Source organism: Mizuhopecten yessoensis, unplaced genomic scaffold (genome assembly GCF_002113885.1).
Source record: "Mizuhopecten yessoensis strain PY_sf001 unplaced genomic scaffold, ASM211388v2 scaffold7317, whole genome shotgun sequence".
Taxonomy (NCBI): Eukaryota; Metazoa; Mollusca; class Bivalvia; order Pectinida; family Pectinidae; genus Mizuhopecten; species Mizuhopecten yessoensis.
The window spans coordinates 115,136-134,067 of NW_018406987.1; the positions used below are offsets into that span (position 1 = coordinate 115,136).

The 18,932-nt window shown below is 37.2% G+C and overlaps 1 protein-coding gene across 1 annotated transcript; it reads left to right on the forward strand.

Annotated features, from left to right (window-relative positions):
• The first annotated feature begins 344 nt into the window (after positions 1–344).
• On the forward strand, positions 345–17,391 carry LOC110453450 (fibropellin-1-like). Its single transcript, XM_021502397.1, has 5 exons — positions 345–417; positions 2,421–2,534; positions 3,557–3,685; positions 9,654–9,851; positions 17,234–17,391. Exons 1-5 carry the CDS (start codon positions 345–347, stop codon positions 17,389–17,391), a joined length of 672 nt encoding a protein of 223 aa, XP_021358072.1.
• Positions 17,392–18,932: the final 1,541 nt, after the last annotated feature.

An 18,932-nucleotide genomic window follows, 5' to 3' on the forward strand; every position in this document is an offset into this window, starting at 1 on the left:
GGTTTGCTTTGGTTTTATTTTATTTAATGTCCTATCAAAGTCTAAGGGCATTTGAAGACGTGCTTCCAACCTCAGAGTGCTACCTCGCAAAAGTGCCAGGCAGAAGGCAGCCAGCACTGCATTCTGCCCGGTCACATTTTACTGACAATGGGGAAGAGCAGTTATTACCATAGCTCTAAATGATGACATATATGGGCTTTTTCGAAAGATCTTAACACTTTATTAAACTTTTATTGAAAGGCGTGACATGTGGAGATCCAGGAAGCATTGCAAATGGTGGTATGAATGGAAACGACTTCACGTATAGAAAAAGTGTAGCTTACACGTGCAACGATCTTCATAATATGACTGCAGGCAATATAGAAAGAACATGTACTCAGTATGGAACTTGGAACGGAACTACACCAGAATGCACATGTAAGTCAAATAGTAACGTAAATCGAAGCATTCTGTTTCTTTTTTCAAGCTCACTTGGTCCGAACGGCCAAGTCAGCTTATTCCAAGGCATTCTTCCGGCCGAGAGGTCGAATTATTTCTTTCAACGACCTCTCAATAACCAATAAAGCCTAGGGTGATGATATTCGGACAATATAATGCTGGGTTGAAAGGCTGAAAAAACTTGTTCAAACGAATTACAGTTTCTAGGCCACAGTGGTCAAAATGTGTTAAAATATTAGAAAAACTTTTTAATGCCCAGAAGGTCAAGGGTGATGATATCTTGCAACTAGCATTCTTGGATGAAGGACTACTCAGTTGTTAAAATTAAATACATTGACCTGCTTTCGAGTTCACTAACCACAAATCCCAGGGTGATATTCCGGCAATAGAATGCTGGGATGAAGGGCTACAAAATTTGTTCAAATGAATGACGTTTTATTCAAGGTTACTGTGGTCATATTTAAAAAAAATCTTTAAATACCTTCTTCTAAATGCAACAACATTCCATGCCTCCAGCACCCATACACACATACGCAACACCATGGAAGCACGTCCTTAAAATATCTAGACTGCTAATAGGACGTTAACGTCTGAACAACAAACCAAATCTTTACAATACCCAATAGGTCGAAGGAGCATTCTATGATGAAGGCCTACCAAGGTTACAGGGGTCAATATCAAAAAAACAAAATCAACAATTTCTACTCAATACCCAAAAGTCACTAAAAAAGCAAATGTTTAAAAAATCTTTAAATAATTTTTCAATATCCAAAGGCACAGAATGATGATATTTATCCAGTAGCATGATAGGATGAAGCGCTACAATGTTTGTTTAATTGAATGACATTGACTCACTTTCAATGTCACTTTGGTCAAATATTTGAAAAATATATAAATAACATCTTCACAATAACCAAATGTTCAGGGTGATAGCATTTAGCTAATAGTAGTTAGGGATGAAGCCCTACAGTGTTTGTTCAAATGAATGACATTGACCTTTATTCAAGGACATATTAGCCAAATGTTTAAAATAATCAACAACATTATTCTTAAGTAAAAGACCCAAGACAGTTATATTTTTTCTATGGCCTAGTTTAGCCCATTTTGATATAATCCATCTGTTAAGGGTTCTTTGTGTGAGATTAATACAAGTTAAGCGATTCAGGCCAATCTCTTTTATAAGGAAATGAACGCTAAAAAATACCTTAATCTTCAAAACAATAAACGAAATTTGACGTTGTCTACTTTTACCGTCAGTCTCATTTAATGTCTAGATTCATTCTAAGTTAACATTCTCTTCTCTCACATGTTGCGGTACTCTACATGCAGTGGAATACATCACGCATATTCTGTCCCTGTATCTGGAGGCAAATAAACCAACATACCATACCAAAAGATTTTCTCCAGGATGTTCCAAGGCCGGGACATGCTAGGGTCATTACAAATAGTAGTGCTGCTAAATGTTCAGCATATAAGTTAATCACAAACGCAACAACTGGTTTATCTGTTGTCATTAAAATGTGACCAGGTGAAATGCTATTCTACCTCATGTAACTAGGAGCCCCTGCGTTATTTTTAGAAAAGAATAGACTGGTTGTATCCCAATTCATGTCGTAAAAGTCGACTCTTGTTGGGCCCTCTGCAGAATAAATGGGGTTCTTCTGTGTCTTCTGCTAATGGAGATTCTGAAGATTCCTTAATGCCTGTAGAGTAATAATATTCAGTAATACACTTGGTGAAATATCGTTCTTGGAAACTCGTGAATAGAATAAACCACTAGAAACAGGTGAGCGTCTTCAGGCCCCTCTTGCTTCTTGTTGGATATTTTTCTACCAAGTTGGACTTGGTCCCCATTGAGGATCCATTTCATGTAAGATTTATAAAACGAGTGTGAATATATTTTCACAATCAGTTTAATTAAAATATGTAATTATTGAATATAGTTTTATCACGTTGCTAATACTTAAAATTTAAATAAAAAGATGTGCATACCTGTTTGAGCAATCCTTGTCAAAATGGCGGGAGCTGTGTGGATGGACTGAACAAATACAGTTGTCAATGTCCATCTGGATGGAGCGGTATTCATTGTGAAAGAGGTGAGTAGCAAAAGATCGGCGTTTTAAATGCATACAGATATCTACTTAAAAAGTATAAGATAATAATTAATATGTTCGCTTAGTTCACGTTGCTTGTTTTTCTGTATTTCTTTACATTTGCCCGTATATCATGTGGGGTGTTTATGGTTTGACTCTCTCCGTCCCTCCGTCTGTCTGCATTTCGTGTCCAACTAAAAACTTTGTTACATTTATTTTGATTTGTTATTAAATTTTAAAGGATTGTTGCCAATTAGCCAAGGGTGTATCATGCCCATGCTTCAAGGTCATATCCCCCAGGTTAAGGTCGGTAAACAATCATGCCCGACACCTGACTTTGCAATTCTTTCTTCGATTGTATAAAGTATTGTTGCCCATACCACAAAGATATGTCGAGACTTTTACCTACGATAAAAACCCGAAGGACAAGGTTGTGATGCACCAACATCTTTAGATTATTCACATTGCCGTGTCAGACTCATAACATTGAAATTCTTTGTAAGCTGCCGTTCGATTATTAAATGACATGACCCAGAACTTGAATATGTGTCAAAGCGATATCGAAGGGTATAATAATATCCAAAGTCAGTTGAAGCTGAAATATACTATTCTTCATCTTGAAGATTTGACTTTGGAGAAAAGTCATGCCACAACAATCCTATAATGTAGGATACAGACCCAGAAGACCTGAATATCATGGCAAACAAACAAATGTTTGACCTGTTCCGGTAGAGCACTATGAAGTTTGTATCAGATCTGTTTTATCACAAAGAGGCAAATGCACTAACATACCGCCTCCAACACACACGCATATATCACAAACAGAATTAGACATGTCATTAAATGAACATAGCTTTTAATAGGACGCTCACCACGATAAACCGAAAAAAACCTTGAAAAGATAAAGTGATTTAGGCCATGTGTCTCCTCTTTGTTAATGCTTGTTATGCTTAAAGACATTTTGAAAGTCGTATAATTTGCTTTGTAGTCGTATTTCTGTAAAAATAGTATTTCTTTTGTTCAAGACGTACAGCCTCCAGTGGTGGTTGGTTGCCCTTCTGATATGAATATTGTGACAGAAAAGCCGAACACCTATGTAAATTGGACTGAACCCACTTTCATCGATCCTATGGGAACACCTATCATCACGACCCGTAATTTCCCCACAAACCATTGGGAATTTCCATGGGGAGACTTTACAGTGCAACTAACAGCCACGAAGCCGGGAAATGGTCTTTCAACGGAATGCGTTTTCGATTTAAAAGTTCGTCGTAAGTATAACTAGATAGCAGACCCCGATTCTAGAAACACGTTTCTAATAATAAAATTCTGTATACGGAAAGCATTGTACAATTTTAAGGAAAATCCTTATTGACCTTAAATAATCATCCAGAAACACCATTCAATATCAGTTTTTATTAAAAGGTGAAATGGAAAAACACATGCGTGTTTCTTCCATTCATCTTTCAATTAGATAATATGTGCTGCACAAATATGTAACCTTTAAATAAAAATAATAAAGAATAAAAACTGTATTGGGAAATGTCATCGTGGAAAGCCGGTAATAATGAATCTTAAATAAAGCCACTATACTATGAAATGGACGCATGCAGTTACAGGGAAAGATTAGACCTGCTTTACTCCACTGCATGAGTAATGAGGGGCTTCTACAGAATCGGGGTTTTCGTCTGAGCCTTCCACTAAGGGGACGCTGGAGAAACCAAAATGATCTGCTGCACCCATTGTAAACCTCTGTATATTTCTCTTACTTATTTCTCTATGGATATAGGACAGGAGTGAAGTCCAATGCCGATTCTGGTAGCAAGACTTTCTTCGTCCTGCATGCCCAACACTTGTTGATATGGTTTTTTGGTGGAGATCTCAACAGTTTAAAATGTATGACCTAGTGAAAAAGTGTTCAAGGTCGGTCACAGACACCTGGGGCCATATGGCAGCTTCTTTGTATTCATTTCAACAATTGAAAATATGGTGATAGAGTGAGCCTCTCGACAATTATCAAGTTGTGATCCAGAAACAAAGTTCCTAGGGGTATGGCCACATTCAAGAGTCAATTATTATATCACAGTTGTGTTAGTCTCTTTATAATCAGCAACTGAACATATGCTTATAGAGTATTGATCTCAACTGTTTCCAAAGTTGTGACCCAGGAACAAAATGCCAAGAGGTGTTGCTAGACCCTAGGGTCATTTTATCATGCATACATATATACATGCATACATACATACATACATATATACATACATACATACATACATACATACAGACAGACAGGCACGAACATAATAATGTTATAATGGTTGACACTTAGGCCTAAGATAAAACATGGAAATAGTTGAGATCCTCACCAATAACCATATAACCTATTGGTTAGTGTAAATGATGAATAAATATATTTTACCAGGTTTGTACTTGTTTCTGGCCCGGACCTAAGATATTTATAATTGTTTTAAATATTTCCGCCACATAACCATATGTACATTTTGAGGCATAAAGAGATGAACACAATTATGATATTGGCTTCATTACTATTTATAAATGATTGTAATATATGTAAATCATGTGAGGAAACCAAAGAAAACATTTTTGTATTTCATGTAAAATGTAGTGAGGTGTAATTGATGATTAGCAAAATATCTGCCCTTGTGACTGACAAGGCTTTTTATAACTAAACAATGTTTTTTATGAGTTTCAAATTGTGTCTAGGTGTGCGTGTATGTGTGTGTCTGTCCGGAAAACAACTTCTTCTTAAGAAATTTACCTATTTCAACGAAAGTTTCCAGATGTGATAACTACCACCTGAGTTATTGCCTTGTCATGACAACTATTGGGCCGACTTCAACGAAATATCACAGATATGGTAGCTACCACCTCACACTGTGTATTTAAGTAGTATCTTTTCATTCCAACCCTTTTAAAAAGAGTTCTTGCCCTTTGTTGAAAAATCCGTGCCCGAACAACTCTTTCTAAACTACAAAGCCGATTTTAGTAAAACTTTACAGATATGATAGCTACCCTCTGTTAATCATGTTGTTGTGTACTTCCTATTCATTATTTCATTTGTTTTAACTCTATTTAGAATAACTTTTTGGGGGAATCATAACTTTTGTCCAACATTTCTAATTTCGGGATATGGCGAATTGAGGGGGATATCTTACTTTGCCCTCGTTATAGTACTGAACTTTTATTAATGTTCTAAAACTTATAGCAGAAAAGTGTGTAAATTCCTATAGTCAGAATAAAAACTGTCTGTGTATCTGTGTGTGGGATGGTGGAATGTCAAATACAAAAAGTAGGTCACTGTGAACTGTTGTTTTACCTTTGACCTCACCGTCAGTTTGTTATGGGCATATCTTATGCTGGTTCATCTCGGCTAACAGGATTTGGCATGCAAAAATGTTTTGGTATGGGGAGAAAGTACAGGAAGTATGTCACTAACCTTCATACTAGAATAAGTGTATAGCTCAGTAAATAAAGAAATAATTACCGATGGTGGACTTTGGATTGCTTTGCAATACTTTGCCTTAGTAAGCCTTTACCTTACAGTTCTGGTTGAGAAGGGAAGGGAGCGGGGTATTAGTTAGCCTTTGGCTTACAGCACTCGTTCCAATTGCAAAAGATGTTATGGGTTGAGGACCGTTTGGAATTTGTGACCAAAGAAGAAATCTCCATGGGTTGGGCTAGACCCCGGCACAATACTTGTAGCATGTGAATATTCAACGATTTATTCACAGTTATTGAATATCTGGTTATTAGGTTACTCATTTTTAAATTAAAAACGTTTTTGGCAGGGGCGGGGGTAATCAGCTCCTCCATTTATATATTTTCGAATTCCCATCACCGGAAAATGCTTCCACCAAATATAGGCGATATTCTTAGTTTCAGAGAAGAATTAACATCAAGCAATATAGCCAAATAACCTTTTTTTACTCCATCTGTTTTCCCAGCCCCTCCATTTTTACAATTTCAAAATCCCTACCACCTGAGATTGTTTCCAACCAAAATGACAGTAATATGGGTTGTAAGCCCCTCCATTCCCACAATTTTGAATCCCCACCACCTAGTGATGCTGTAGTCATTGGTTAAATTTTAATTGGTACATAGGAAGAAATATTCGTTTGAGGAATGCCATAGTACGGCATAGGCACATTTGATCACATGATCAAGTGAGCTCAAAATGAGCTGTAGTTATTGACTCGCCAAAGGGCTAAGTGAGCTTTTGCCATAGCTCGGTGAAGGTGAAACATAGTATAAAGTGTGGAATCTTAATGAAACCAGTTCTTATTTTTTTTATTTTTTTTAATAAAAAAAATAAAATATTTTTTATTACTAGCCCATTAATGCACTTAATGAAAACATTCTTTGTCCTAGTAATATTTCATTTAAAGAAAAGTTTGTCAAACAGTTCTAAAAGAAAACAAAAGCTTTATAAACAAGCAAATTTGTTCCGGTCTCATCCCGGTAATAAAATACTCGACTTTAACATTTACACTTTAGCCAGCTTTGGGTTCAACGGCCTATCGACGGCTGTGGTCATTTAGGGCCATGGTGTTTTATTTATCTATTTCATTTTTTTAAACAAAGATGTGAGTAGCGAAGATAAAATCAGATAAAAGGTTCATTTTAAAAGCATTCGATTGTAAGTGTAAATAATTAAAATAAAAACGGGGTTAAAATAATAAAAGAGATAACGAATAGATGATATGGACTATGTGATATATATAACGTCAAAAAAGGGTAAGGTTGTTTAAAAGACATCAGAGTCTATAGAATAGACCGATGTCTTTCAAATAGTTAAATAATGCCTTCGATTCCACGGAACTGAAAAGAGTTTTCATATTCGAGACTCGAACGTAGTTATCACGAATGTGTTAAAAATCGGAACATTCTATTAAAAAATGTTCCACTGTAAATGGTGTGTCACATGTGAGGCATGAAGGTAGATCTTCTCGTTTTAAAAGGTACGAATGAGTAGGATATGTGTGCCCAGTACGGAGCCGAGCGAGGACAACTTCCTCTCTACGATCTTTCCGACTGGGAATAGATGTTTTAAGTTTCGGTTGTACTTTAAAAAGTTTGTTGCTGTCATTCATTTTAAATGGCTGTACGAATAATAGGTTTAAAATCTGTATATAGTAGTTTGATATTTGTTTGTTGGAGATTTAATGCATTTTTATGGCTCGGAATCCATAGTAAAGTTATTTTAGACTTTTTTAAGAAACGAGATATTCGAAGAGCAAGGTTTTGTACTAGTGTGTTTTTAGGATCTCGTAACTGTAAACTAGAGTCTGAACAAATGATTGTCTCTTTAATGCGGTGTTCATCGATATAATCGAGGGCAAAAACCAAAGGCGCATGCTTCGGCAGAAAAGATGGAGGAGCCGTCTGGTAGTCGAACTGAAGTGCAAGAACTAGCAGTACAGCAGGCTGCTTCCACTTTCTCACCATCTTTGGAACCATCGGTGTAAAGTTGTGTATGAGAAGAGTAATTCGAAATGTATTTCCGAAAGGAGGATTTGTGTTCTTCGGGCATAACAATTGATTTCCCTAGCTCATGTAATGTTAAGTTAAAGTCAGGTATTTGAATGGTCCACGAAGGAACATCAGATATGTAAAATTCAGCTGTGTCAGTCAACGTTATGTTGAGTTCTTGTAGGAAATTTGAAATTCGGATACCAAATGTTGGCAGAAGTTTTGGGTTTTGCGTAAATATGTTTTGGTATTTTCGGTTGAATACTTGGTCGAAAGCAGGATTTTAGGGTTTGATTTTAATTGAGCTGCAAACTGTAATGCAAGTTTTTTTCCTTCTGTCAAAAAGGGATGGTTCATTCGCTTCCACGTACAGTCTTTGTACAGGTGTTATTCGAAAAGCTCGCCCTTGGTTATGGATTGAGTCTAGCATCTGCAGTTACGAACTCCGCGCCGACCCGTATACCATAGAACCACAATCCAGTTTTGGTCGAATAAGTGATCTGTATAAGCGCAAAAGCATTTCACGGTCCACTCCCCTATCAGTATGAGAAAGGAATGTTTAACGCCTTAGAACACTTATCCTTCAGATACTCTATATGTAGTATGAAAGAGAGTTTCGAATAAAAAATGAGGCCGAGACATTTAGTCTGTTCAACAACAGGAATTCTAGTGCCATCGAGTGTAAGATTTGCTTTTCGTTTTGACAGAAATGCATGCACACAGTTTTATATTAGGAGAATTTAAAGCCGTTTTCGTCTGCCCAATTTTGTAGTTTGTTTAAACTCTGTTGAAGTTGTCGTTCTATCGTGTGCATGTTCCTAGATTTATAACAGATCAATAAGTCATCCACAAATAACGAACCCTTCTGCTGATTGACCAAGTCATTTGACTATATCATTGATTTTAAGACAAAACAGGGTGACTGATAGGATTCCACCCTGTGGTACTCCCATTTCCTGTTTAGATGTTTCATAAAAAGTTGAACCAACACGGACTTTGAAATGTCTATCTGATAGGTAACTAGATATAAAATTGGGGAGATTTCCAAGTACGCCAAGGTCGTGAAGAACTTTCATGATGCCATACTGCCATGTAGTATCATAGGCCTTCTCAAGATCAAAGAACACGGCAACAAGGTGTTCCTTCTTGGCGAAAGCCTCTAGAATGAATGCCTCGAGTCTGATGAGATGGTCATTTGTCCCTCTTCTGTTTCTAAAAGCACTTTGAAGAGGGGATATTATATCGTTGGCCTCAAGAAACCAAACCAGTCTTGTGTTTATCATTCATTCTAAAGTTTTTCATACACAACTAGTCAGAGAAATAGGACGATAGTTGTTTGGGTCCTTTCCCGGTTTTGGGATAGATATAATTGTGGAGTTCTTCCACGAATCGGGAATTTTTCTGGAAGCGTAAACTTGGTTGAATATGTAAAGAAAGCATGTTAGTGACGAGTCCGGTAAGTGCTTGAGAAATTGATATAGAATATCCTCAGGACCTGAAGCGAATCAACAAGTTCTGGTAGGATAAATGGTATTTCAATCAAATATTAAGCGACAAGTTCTATTCTAACAGTTAATCTTTCCCATATCATTGTAGCGTGTCAGGAATTATGATTTTTTTGTGTATTTTTAGCCAATCAGTGCTCTGATTTGAACGTCCCAATCGGTGGTGCAAAGGTGTGCAATGGCTGGAAAACAGACTTCGGTCAGTACTGTTTGTTTTTCTGTGACGCCAGTCATGATGTGTATATGGGCACGGACATCAACCAATGGTACATCTGTGGAGCTAGCGGCGCATGGAAACCGAGTGATAAACTCCCTGACTGTGAAGGTAAGCAAACAAAACCCCTTGATATATTCAGTTTCGAAACATTACAACTTTACACGAACAATCCATAAAAGTTACTACACTGTTTCTCGCTTTGTAGGTCCAAGATCGAAAAACTAATATACCTTCAGTGACAACTAAAAGGAAACTAATATGAAAACTCTCAGCAGATTTGGGGATTCACTTTCATCTGTCTAACGTCCAAGCTGAGGTCATTAAAGGACATGTCACCTATGTGTGTAGTTCATGCGTGCATGCTATTTTTGCGATAGCGTTGATCTGATGCCGTGTATATCATGTCCATGAGTCTAGCGGCATTTGTGAAGCTATGGTTAAAAACTTCAAACATACCTCATATGAAATACCATGCCCGAAAGTACCAAGCACAGTATTACAACCTGTTACATTACACTGTGCTACATTACCAAAAATGCTTAATGTTTAGCCGGAATAACATTTTGAAGGATTTTAAAATTTGCCTTGGGAATGGAACCCATAGCCTTCCTCATTTTTTGCAAACGTTTAATACTGAGGCCAAAAGGGAGGTATTGCCAAGCGATGCGCTAGGAAACAAGATGTCTGTTAGAAAGTAGGGAGAAATACAAAGAAAAAATGTGGCGATGATACTTTTGGTCACCTTTGTGTCCCTAAGTCCAGAGCACAAAACAAAATCACCGATCTTGCGAGGGGTTCTCACATCAATTGCCTTTTATAACATGCAGTAGGTAACCTGTGGGAGTGGACAAGAAAAGTGTTTTTGTTTTAAGTAGTTGCTCTGCCATTGAAATTTGATTACTTTCATTCAAATGATATTTTACGAAAGGATTGATATTAACAACCTTTTTTTAACTTAACAGCATCGTTCAATTGGAACAATCGGACGGGAAATGAAAATCAGGAATTTCACTTCGAAACATGCACCGATCCACATGATTTAGCTACACTGCGGGAAGCCTACATTGAGCGTTTGCAGAGGTCCCAATATGCGTACTTCTGCAGTGCCTACGTCGATATGTGCTCCCCATCGAATGTTGATGTGTTCTGTTAAATGCAGAGTTTGGTATTGAAAAAAGAAAACATTTGCGAAATTCTGAGGTTATCCAACAAGAAAATTTTCAAAATCGATTTCTCAATCGTTTATGCAAATGAATTTGCTTTGAACGTTTATAAATACTATGTAAACAATTAAGAAAACACTGCTGAGTTTTTATGTTATTGTTATTGTGTTATTCTTTACCTTAGTGAATCGTTGACAGGATGAAAGAAACCTTACAGAGTAATATAACTATGTAGATATTATCTTGAAATGCTATACAACGTGTATTCGCAAGCTTATTGCATATTATCCACAAAGGTTCAAACGAGATGAAACATCAAATTGACAAGTTTGATATTGTAAATGCTGAAGGTTTTGCTTTTTCCAAAAAATGCAAACCAATCGAAAAAAACCCAAAACAATGTGAAGCCTGAGGAACACATATATTAATTATTTTCCTCAATAAAAGATATTACAATCAACCATTATCACTAATAGAACTCGTAGCAAAAATCTCATAATTTTGCAACCGGACATGATAATATACATTATCAACTAATGAAACATTTATCTGAATAATAATTCAAAACATTCTTAGAATTTTGTGATGAGATATTTCAGACTTTAGTTCATGAAAAATCAACAAATATTTCTATCCTTAAACATGGAAAAGACAGCATTGATCATTCTAACTGTAGCCCAATTAAAATCACAAGCTGTAGTTGTAAAACTCTCGAACGGATGATAAATTCTAGGCTGATATGGTTTTTGGAAAGCAATTGTTAAGTTAACTTCAAACGTGGTTGACGAAATTGGTTTTAATACATTTTGTCATTGACGGAAAAGCAATGACAATCAGAGTCTCACCCTTGACGGTCAACCCACTCCTGTAGTTTAACAAACTTAATTCCTTTGCGTTATATTACATAGAAAAATACCTTACCTTCCTCATATCATGTGCTTTAAAGCAAAATGTATTAAAGCACTTAACTTGACATTCATAAGATCTAAACGGGATTATTGATCCATTGCTTATGGATCTTCTAGAGAATCATACATTCAATTATTGGATACCGTACATAACCAGGATCTAAATTTTGCACACAATTGTAGCTTGAAACCACAAAGGTTTCGATTCTATACATGGTAACAAACGAACCATCGTTTTTAAATTGTTGAAGGAAATTATCATAGCAGTTTGAGTCAAACCCTTTAAATCAGGCCTTTTCATTCGTATTCAATCCGAATTGTTCAACTTTATTTCAAAATAAACCAAACTGTATTCAAACTAAAAACTATGGTTTTTGCATTTCACCCCTTTTTGGAAAATGCCAAAATAATACTGACACTATCCAATCATTGACAACACTTGATGTCCCTCCATGTCTTTTGATTTTGTCCGAGGTTGATATGTCGCTCAATGGAACAGGAAAACATGATTCTGAACCTTACGCCTTTCGTTCATCCTTGTCGAACATTTACAGTCAAACATTTTATCATTGAGTATGCTGATTTCAAACAAAAACATGACAGATTCTATAATGTATCGTCTATGAAAAGATGATTTGAGACAGTTTCATTGTAATCTATAAATGATTTTTACTCACAATTTATCTTTAAAAGAAAATCTGATATATTTTTGGACCAATTCGTTCACTGTTGAAGCATTTTTATATTTGTACACCTTTTAACCTTTTTTTGGTTGATTTATTCATTTTTATAAATGTCCATTTTGCAGTGTTATTTGGTCCTAAATGACTCGCATTGTCGATGGGCCATGAAACAATACAAAAATAAACAAACAAAACAACAAGAGCTGTTTGAGAACAGCATAGCTCGCCTATTGGCGATATATATTGTAAGATAGCAAATATCAATAGAAACAAACGAACAGTAAAACTTCGAAATAATGCGCGTCATTTCATTGCCACCTCACTTCCGCCAACATATTTTTAGGTCCCTGAAGTATGTTTTTCTTCAATTTATCGCCAAAACCCTTTATAATGCCTACATTTCTTTGAACAAATGATGACAATATAACAAGGTTTTGCTGTACCTTAACTTGTAAGAAGAGATGACCAGCCAACGTGAAAAAGTCAACAGCGTATTGATCGTGGTGACCTATCGAACACTGCACAAAACAACTTGCCCAAAATCTTTAATCAAGTCTAACTAACCAGTGTAGGCCCCTAAGATATGAAAATAGGGTTCACATGGTTTACACTCCATGTAAATACTCAAACTTTATAAAAGGCAACAGCCTATTGATGGTGGTGCTCCAACACTTCACAAAAGAAAACTTGCCAAAATCTTTAACCTCAAACTCGCACCAAAACTTTAACAAATTACAATTAAACTGTTTCTGGCCCCTAAAATACGAAAATATGACTACATTAGCCCCCCTATTCTCCAAATAGGCGAGCTAAAAAGCGGGGCTTTGATACTACCACCTGTTGATTTTAAACATCAATTTTCACATTTTAAACCGTTAATGAGTAAAGTTTAAGTGGCAAAGTAATTGGAATCGATGTTTAGACAGCAGAGAATACTCTCTTATGCCTAAAACCGTTGAATCGGGTCATTCATGATTTCTCCATTCTTATTTATTGGATCGCGAAAACCAATTTTATTGCACAGTATGTCACGAACCATTTACAATACACGTAAAACACTTGTTTTTAGATTGCATTGACCTTCAGCCATCACGAGACTTTTTGTAACAAAATAACAAATCTCATATATCCATTCAGTATTTCGTTAGTAAATTGTTCAAATGATAACCTTACTTTGAAAGAACAATGTTATGCACAACGGTTTGAAGTTTTGCTCAAACGTTTTCACAAGCTCAAGTTACTGTTTACGAGATTCAATCCAACAGATAAGAGAAAATATCAATTTAAAATCGACCCAATGAAAATAATACGATGGTAGGTGCTAAGACCTTTCTGGGATCTCTTCTGTATGAACTGAGGGTGTGTCCCTATGTGAGCAGAGGGGGCGGGACCCTTTAGTGGAAATAGAGGAAAATCTTTTAAATCCTTCTCCTTCCGCAGCAATGCATGGATTTAAATCAAATTTTATCAAAAATATCTTTTGGCAAATATAACTCAATTTTACATAAACGAAGGGCATTGAATTCTTGAAGGAAAGTATGCCATTTTGCACTTGAGTGGTTTGTTAGTTGAATCACAAGAAAACCCAAGTTTTTGCTTGCATGTACTGACCAAATGTACTGGTCCTGGCCAATAATACCCTAGCAATAGGTTACTATATACCCTGGGGCAGTAATACATAGTTGATCTTCAAGTGGCCATCACATTCATGATGGGAAATAAAGTGTCCACTCATAATATACTGATTTTAAGCTGGTGATTAACTGATACCTGTGTGTATGTGTTATACACTTTACTTTCATCTTTTGTGGTCTACATATTAAAATTGCACTTTGCTTCGGTCTATTTGAACTAGTTTGCTATCTACAGCGAAATCGGAAAACATTGTATGAATTTATGATAGATTTTACTGAATAAAAATCCGTTAGAAGAGATGTGCCAGACTCTTTGTAATATATATTGAACAGATTTAGGGATACGTATGCATGCATACACATGTATATACACATAAACTGCCAATTGTTAAAAAAGTTCATGAAGGAGATTCCACTAGCTCAAACTTAAAAACATACCCGATAATAAAATGTGTTATTTACGTACCCCTTAAAGACAAATAATACTTATAATAGACTTGTGAAAATGCACTTGTAAAGTGGCCGAACCGACTTCTCTGTATGCTTGGTGAGCAGGTCGACTCTTTCGAAGGTGATGAACTTTCGTACGTACTCTACACTTGGTCAAGCCGCTAAACAGACGTATTCTGCGTACTGTTGGTCTTATCGTAGATTGCAGTTGCCGTAGCAGGCTAACCTGATAACTAACAATCATAATACTTAAAGCTTCTGACTACAATTGGTGTCAGAATTACATATCATTAACAGCTATAACTATCTCCGTACGCGTTTACATATACATCGAACGGTAACTATGTATAACCACGCCACGCGTCAGTGTTATAGGCCGGGGCCGTTGTGTTGTGAGTACACGCTCAGTTGATATTGTGATAGCTTGCGCCGGTTTCGAACGGGTTGTAATTTAAACATGTCACACACTATCAACGCAGCGACCTATAATGAACTGTTCGGAATAAGTGTAATAGGTACGAGCAGGACTCAGGTCATTATTGGAAAGCGGTACGAGTGTGACAATACGTTGACGTGAGAAGATTTGAAAGGAATTTCAAGCGTACTTAGCACTAAGTAGGAATTCGTGTCCCTTGAGCCGGTGGCTTCTGGGGGCGAGGTTGGGGAGAATAGTTTGGTTGATAGTGCGGCTTCACAACATGCTTTTAAGAGGTAGGTAAGGGAAAAACAATTTAGGATTAGGAAGGATGAACTAGCGAGAAGAAAAATGGAAATAAAGAAGCGAATAGATGAAAGATTTTACCCGTCAGCTTAGGGAAAAGGATGAGCAACTTCGGATGCCCCGAAGTCTAAATACAGTCAAAAATGCTCACGGCTGTCTCGGTAGCCGTGATCGCTAACGCGCACAGTCATTGTACTACTGTGTGCTATCAAGCGGGAGCTTCAGACCACTCGCTCTTCCAAGAATTTCGGTTCGATCCCCAGCGGTGGTAGAAAAAAGAGAGTGATGTCTGATTGGGCTAGTTGTTATCCCTCCGATGGCAAGGTGGTTTCCCCCCGTGGGTTTTCCTCCACCACGAAAACACCATTTGTTCCCTTAGCGGTGTCGTAATAAAAGCTCTACAGAGCTTATGTTTGTTGTTGACAATGGTACACGACGTTAAATAAAGATTATTATTATTATTTTATTATTATTTTGTTTTTAAAAGGCCAAATTGGGACAAGGGGCTAGTGATAAAAATACTTTTGAGGGTCGGGGTTCTGAAAGTGGAGACGGCTGGTATAAGGGATGAGTTGGACAGGAAGGTTAATCAGCTCCCGACATATGACGGTAGGACTGAATGGAAACAATTTTTTGTTCAAATCTCCCACATTGGTGACCGATATGGCTGGTCAAATAGACAAAGGCTGAATAAGCTTATTGAAAGACTCTGCGACAAGGCCTTAATGTTTTTCAGCTCCCGGCCGTTGCATGTACGTGCCGATTTTAATGTCCTTTGCTCTAAACGTAGCAAACGGTTTGGGAAGCAGGATCTTGACCACATTGATAGACATGAGTAAGCAGAGTTACGTCAAAGTTCGGAGGAAACTGTAGAGGAATATGCCGAGAGAGTTCAGGAGCTGGCTTCTGACGGTTATCCCGGAGCATAAGAAGACTTCGTAAAAATTATGTCAGTTGACAGCTTCCTGAAAGGCCTGCTTGATATGCGTGTAAGTTAGCACTTGCAGTTCTTGACAAGGCCAATAGCACACTTGATAACACTCAAGCATTAGTAAAGGGTGCTATGATGAACCAAAAACTCATACATGGGTCTACTAAGCAGTTCAATACCTGCATAGGGTATGACAGTGCCAATACTTTGTACGGTGTTAGGGAAATATTCCTTTACTCTGATAACGATTTGCGACAGAGGAAGGCTCTGTTGCTTCCTGTCAAACTTCACGGTAAAGAATGTCAAGCCGATGTATATATTACTGCTCAGGTTTCTGTATTTAGTACGAAGTTGTTTAACTCATTGAACCTGGGACCCAATCTTTCTTTGCTTGGGGTGGGGACAGACTCAAGGATCGGCGGCCGAATTTTGACAAAACATTCTTTGAGCATAAGGGGTAGACCTGTAGTGCCCCAAGCATACTTTAACTGTGCGCAGACTGAATTTGTAGACGGTCCCAAGGGACTTAAACTCGTAGTTCATCCGTGAAGGGACATAAAGGGCCTTCTTTCCACTTAACGGAAAGACAGTGACAACATGCCCGTCAAACTATGTAACCCTACCGATACATGTGTTACCTTTTCAACGGTTGTAGCTTTGGGACTGCAATGGAGGTCGAGCATGTAACTGAGGAGGATCAGACGGTGCCTTCGTCACCGAAGGTTTATAGAGAAGTTGAACTGGAGTAGACAGGAAATTGGATGACCGACTGAAGAAGGCAAGATCAGCAATTCCTGCCTCCTTGATTTATCTATTTGATCGTTCAGCAGGAAAGTTGTCACCAGATCAGGCAGTAAGGATTGCTGAACTTTTGTAAGCCTTTCGAAAATTCTATGCTAATCGAAATTTGGACCTGGGATTGTTCGAGGGGATATTCAACTCCGGATAGAAACATGTGACCAGAAGTCTATGTGACAACGGATGAGGCGTACCCCCTTAGGTTTTGTGGCTGAGGAGTATGACAATTCCCCATCTGATAGAAGGACAGGCATGTGTCCGTCATTTCCGAACAGAGATCCGGAACATGCTGCTCGGAAGAGGTCGCCACCTCAAAGACTGTCGTACAATGTACTCGGAAGCTCACCTTCAGGCTGTTGAGAGGCAGCAGCTGATTGAATCTTCCGTTTCGAATTGTTGTATCAAATGTGCGTCTATTTTAAATTGGGAAGAGTGTTGTGAACATGCTTTTGTAGAGTGGCCTAGCCGTCGTCCCTGTTTGTTCGGTAAGCAGGTCGACTCACCCGAAGGTGATGACCTGTCGTGGATGACAATATCGAATGGTATTTTGCGTACTGCTGGTCTAATCGTAGTTTACACTTGCCTTTGCAGGCTAACCTAATAATTAACATTCAGATAACTTTTAGCTTCTTACTACAATTGCATCTTTTAAGTGTGGGCTATAAAATGTTATCAATATATCATAGAATACAGAAATAGATAAGCAATTTTACTTGTTGAAAATGTGCGATTTTATGGTCAAAATTGCGAGTTTCCGTCAAAAAATATATGTGTATGTAGATAGCATAAATATTCTCAACGAATTTGGGTTGCTTTTTATCTACTCCTCAATGTCTTTCGGGTAGAAGATATTTACGTGTAGCAAAGGCTTATTATATGTTTTAAACATGTGAAGCACACATATTGTTTTGAATCTTAGTCTCATAATGTCTTGCTATGTCTCAAGTTACTTATAGTTGAGTTTCTAACGTTTAATACAACTTTTGATTATCATTGTTTATATAGTTGGGTTGGCTTAAGGTTCGATCGTTGATAATTATGTTATAGAAAATCAATGGTACAGACCAAGGTCACTGGCGTGTCATAGTGACAATACGTGATTGGAACAATGACATGAAAATTAAAAGGATATATTAAATTACGGTGCATGCTCAATAACACTTTATGCAATGTTATAGAATTAAATGCATTTGAACGTCTGAGCATGTGCTGCCTAGAAATCACTGTGTAGCACACATCTGACACGTTTTGTATAGCTGGGTAAACACTGACAGTAAGGGTAAAATCTTCTGATCATGAATACACAAGGAAGTACGGGCAAAGTCACCGCCAGCCAATGACAACCTACGGTACATGATGTAGGCAGATCAAGACATATTTTAGAATTTGCAAAAATGACCCAAAAATTGTGTCATAATGCCATTCAATAATTTCCCATCTATACCATGTAGCTCAACTTTTTCTAGAGAACACTAAATACATTCTTATATACACATATACATCGTTCTCATCAAAAGTGGACAGTGACCGCCAATTTTCTTTTTTTAAAATTTAAGTTTAAGATGCATGTTGGGTACACAATAAGCCAAGTTGAAAAACAGTTAGGTGATCCATCATCCATTCTAGAAGCGGTTCTTATAACACTGTTTACTCCAGATCTCTTACAACTTTCACAGGGATTAAATGATGGTTCTAATTAGTAACCTGAGCGTGTTGTAGACTAAGAACAAATAATATCTGCTTTCCAAACTAAATACTTAAAAATATCCAGACCTTAATCTTCCAACTTATCAGATTCAATTTTATATGTTTCACTTATCAAATACTCTGTACGAGAAACCCAATCAGATGTAGATCTATCATTCTGATTTCTGTAAAATATCTAACCACTTTGGTTTTAG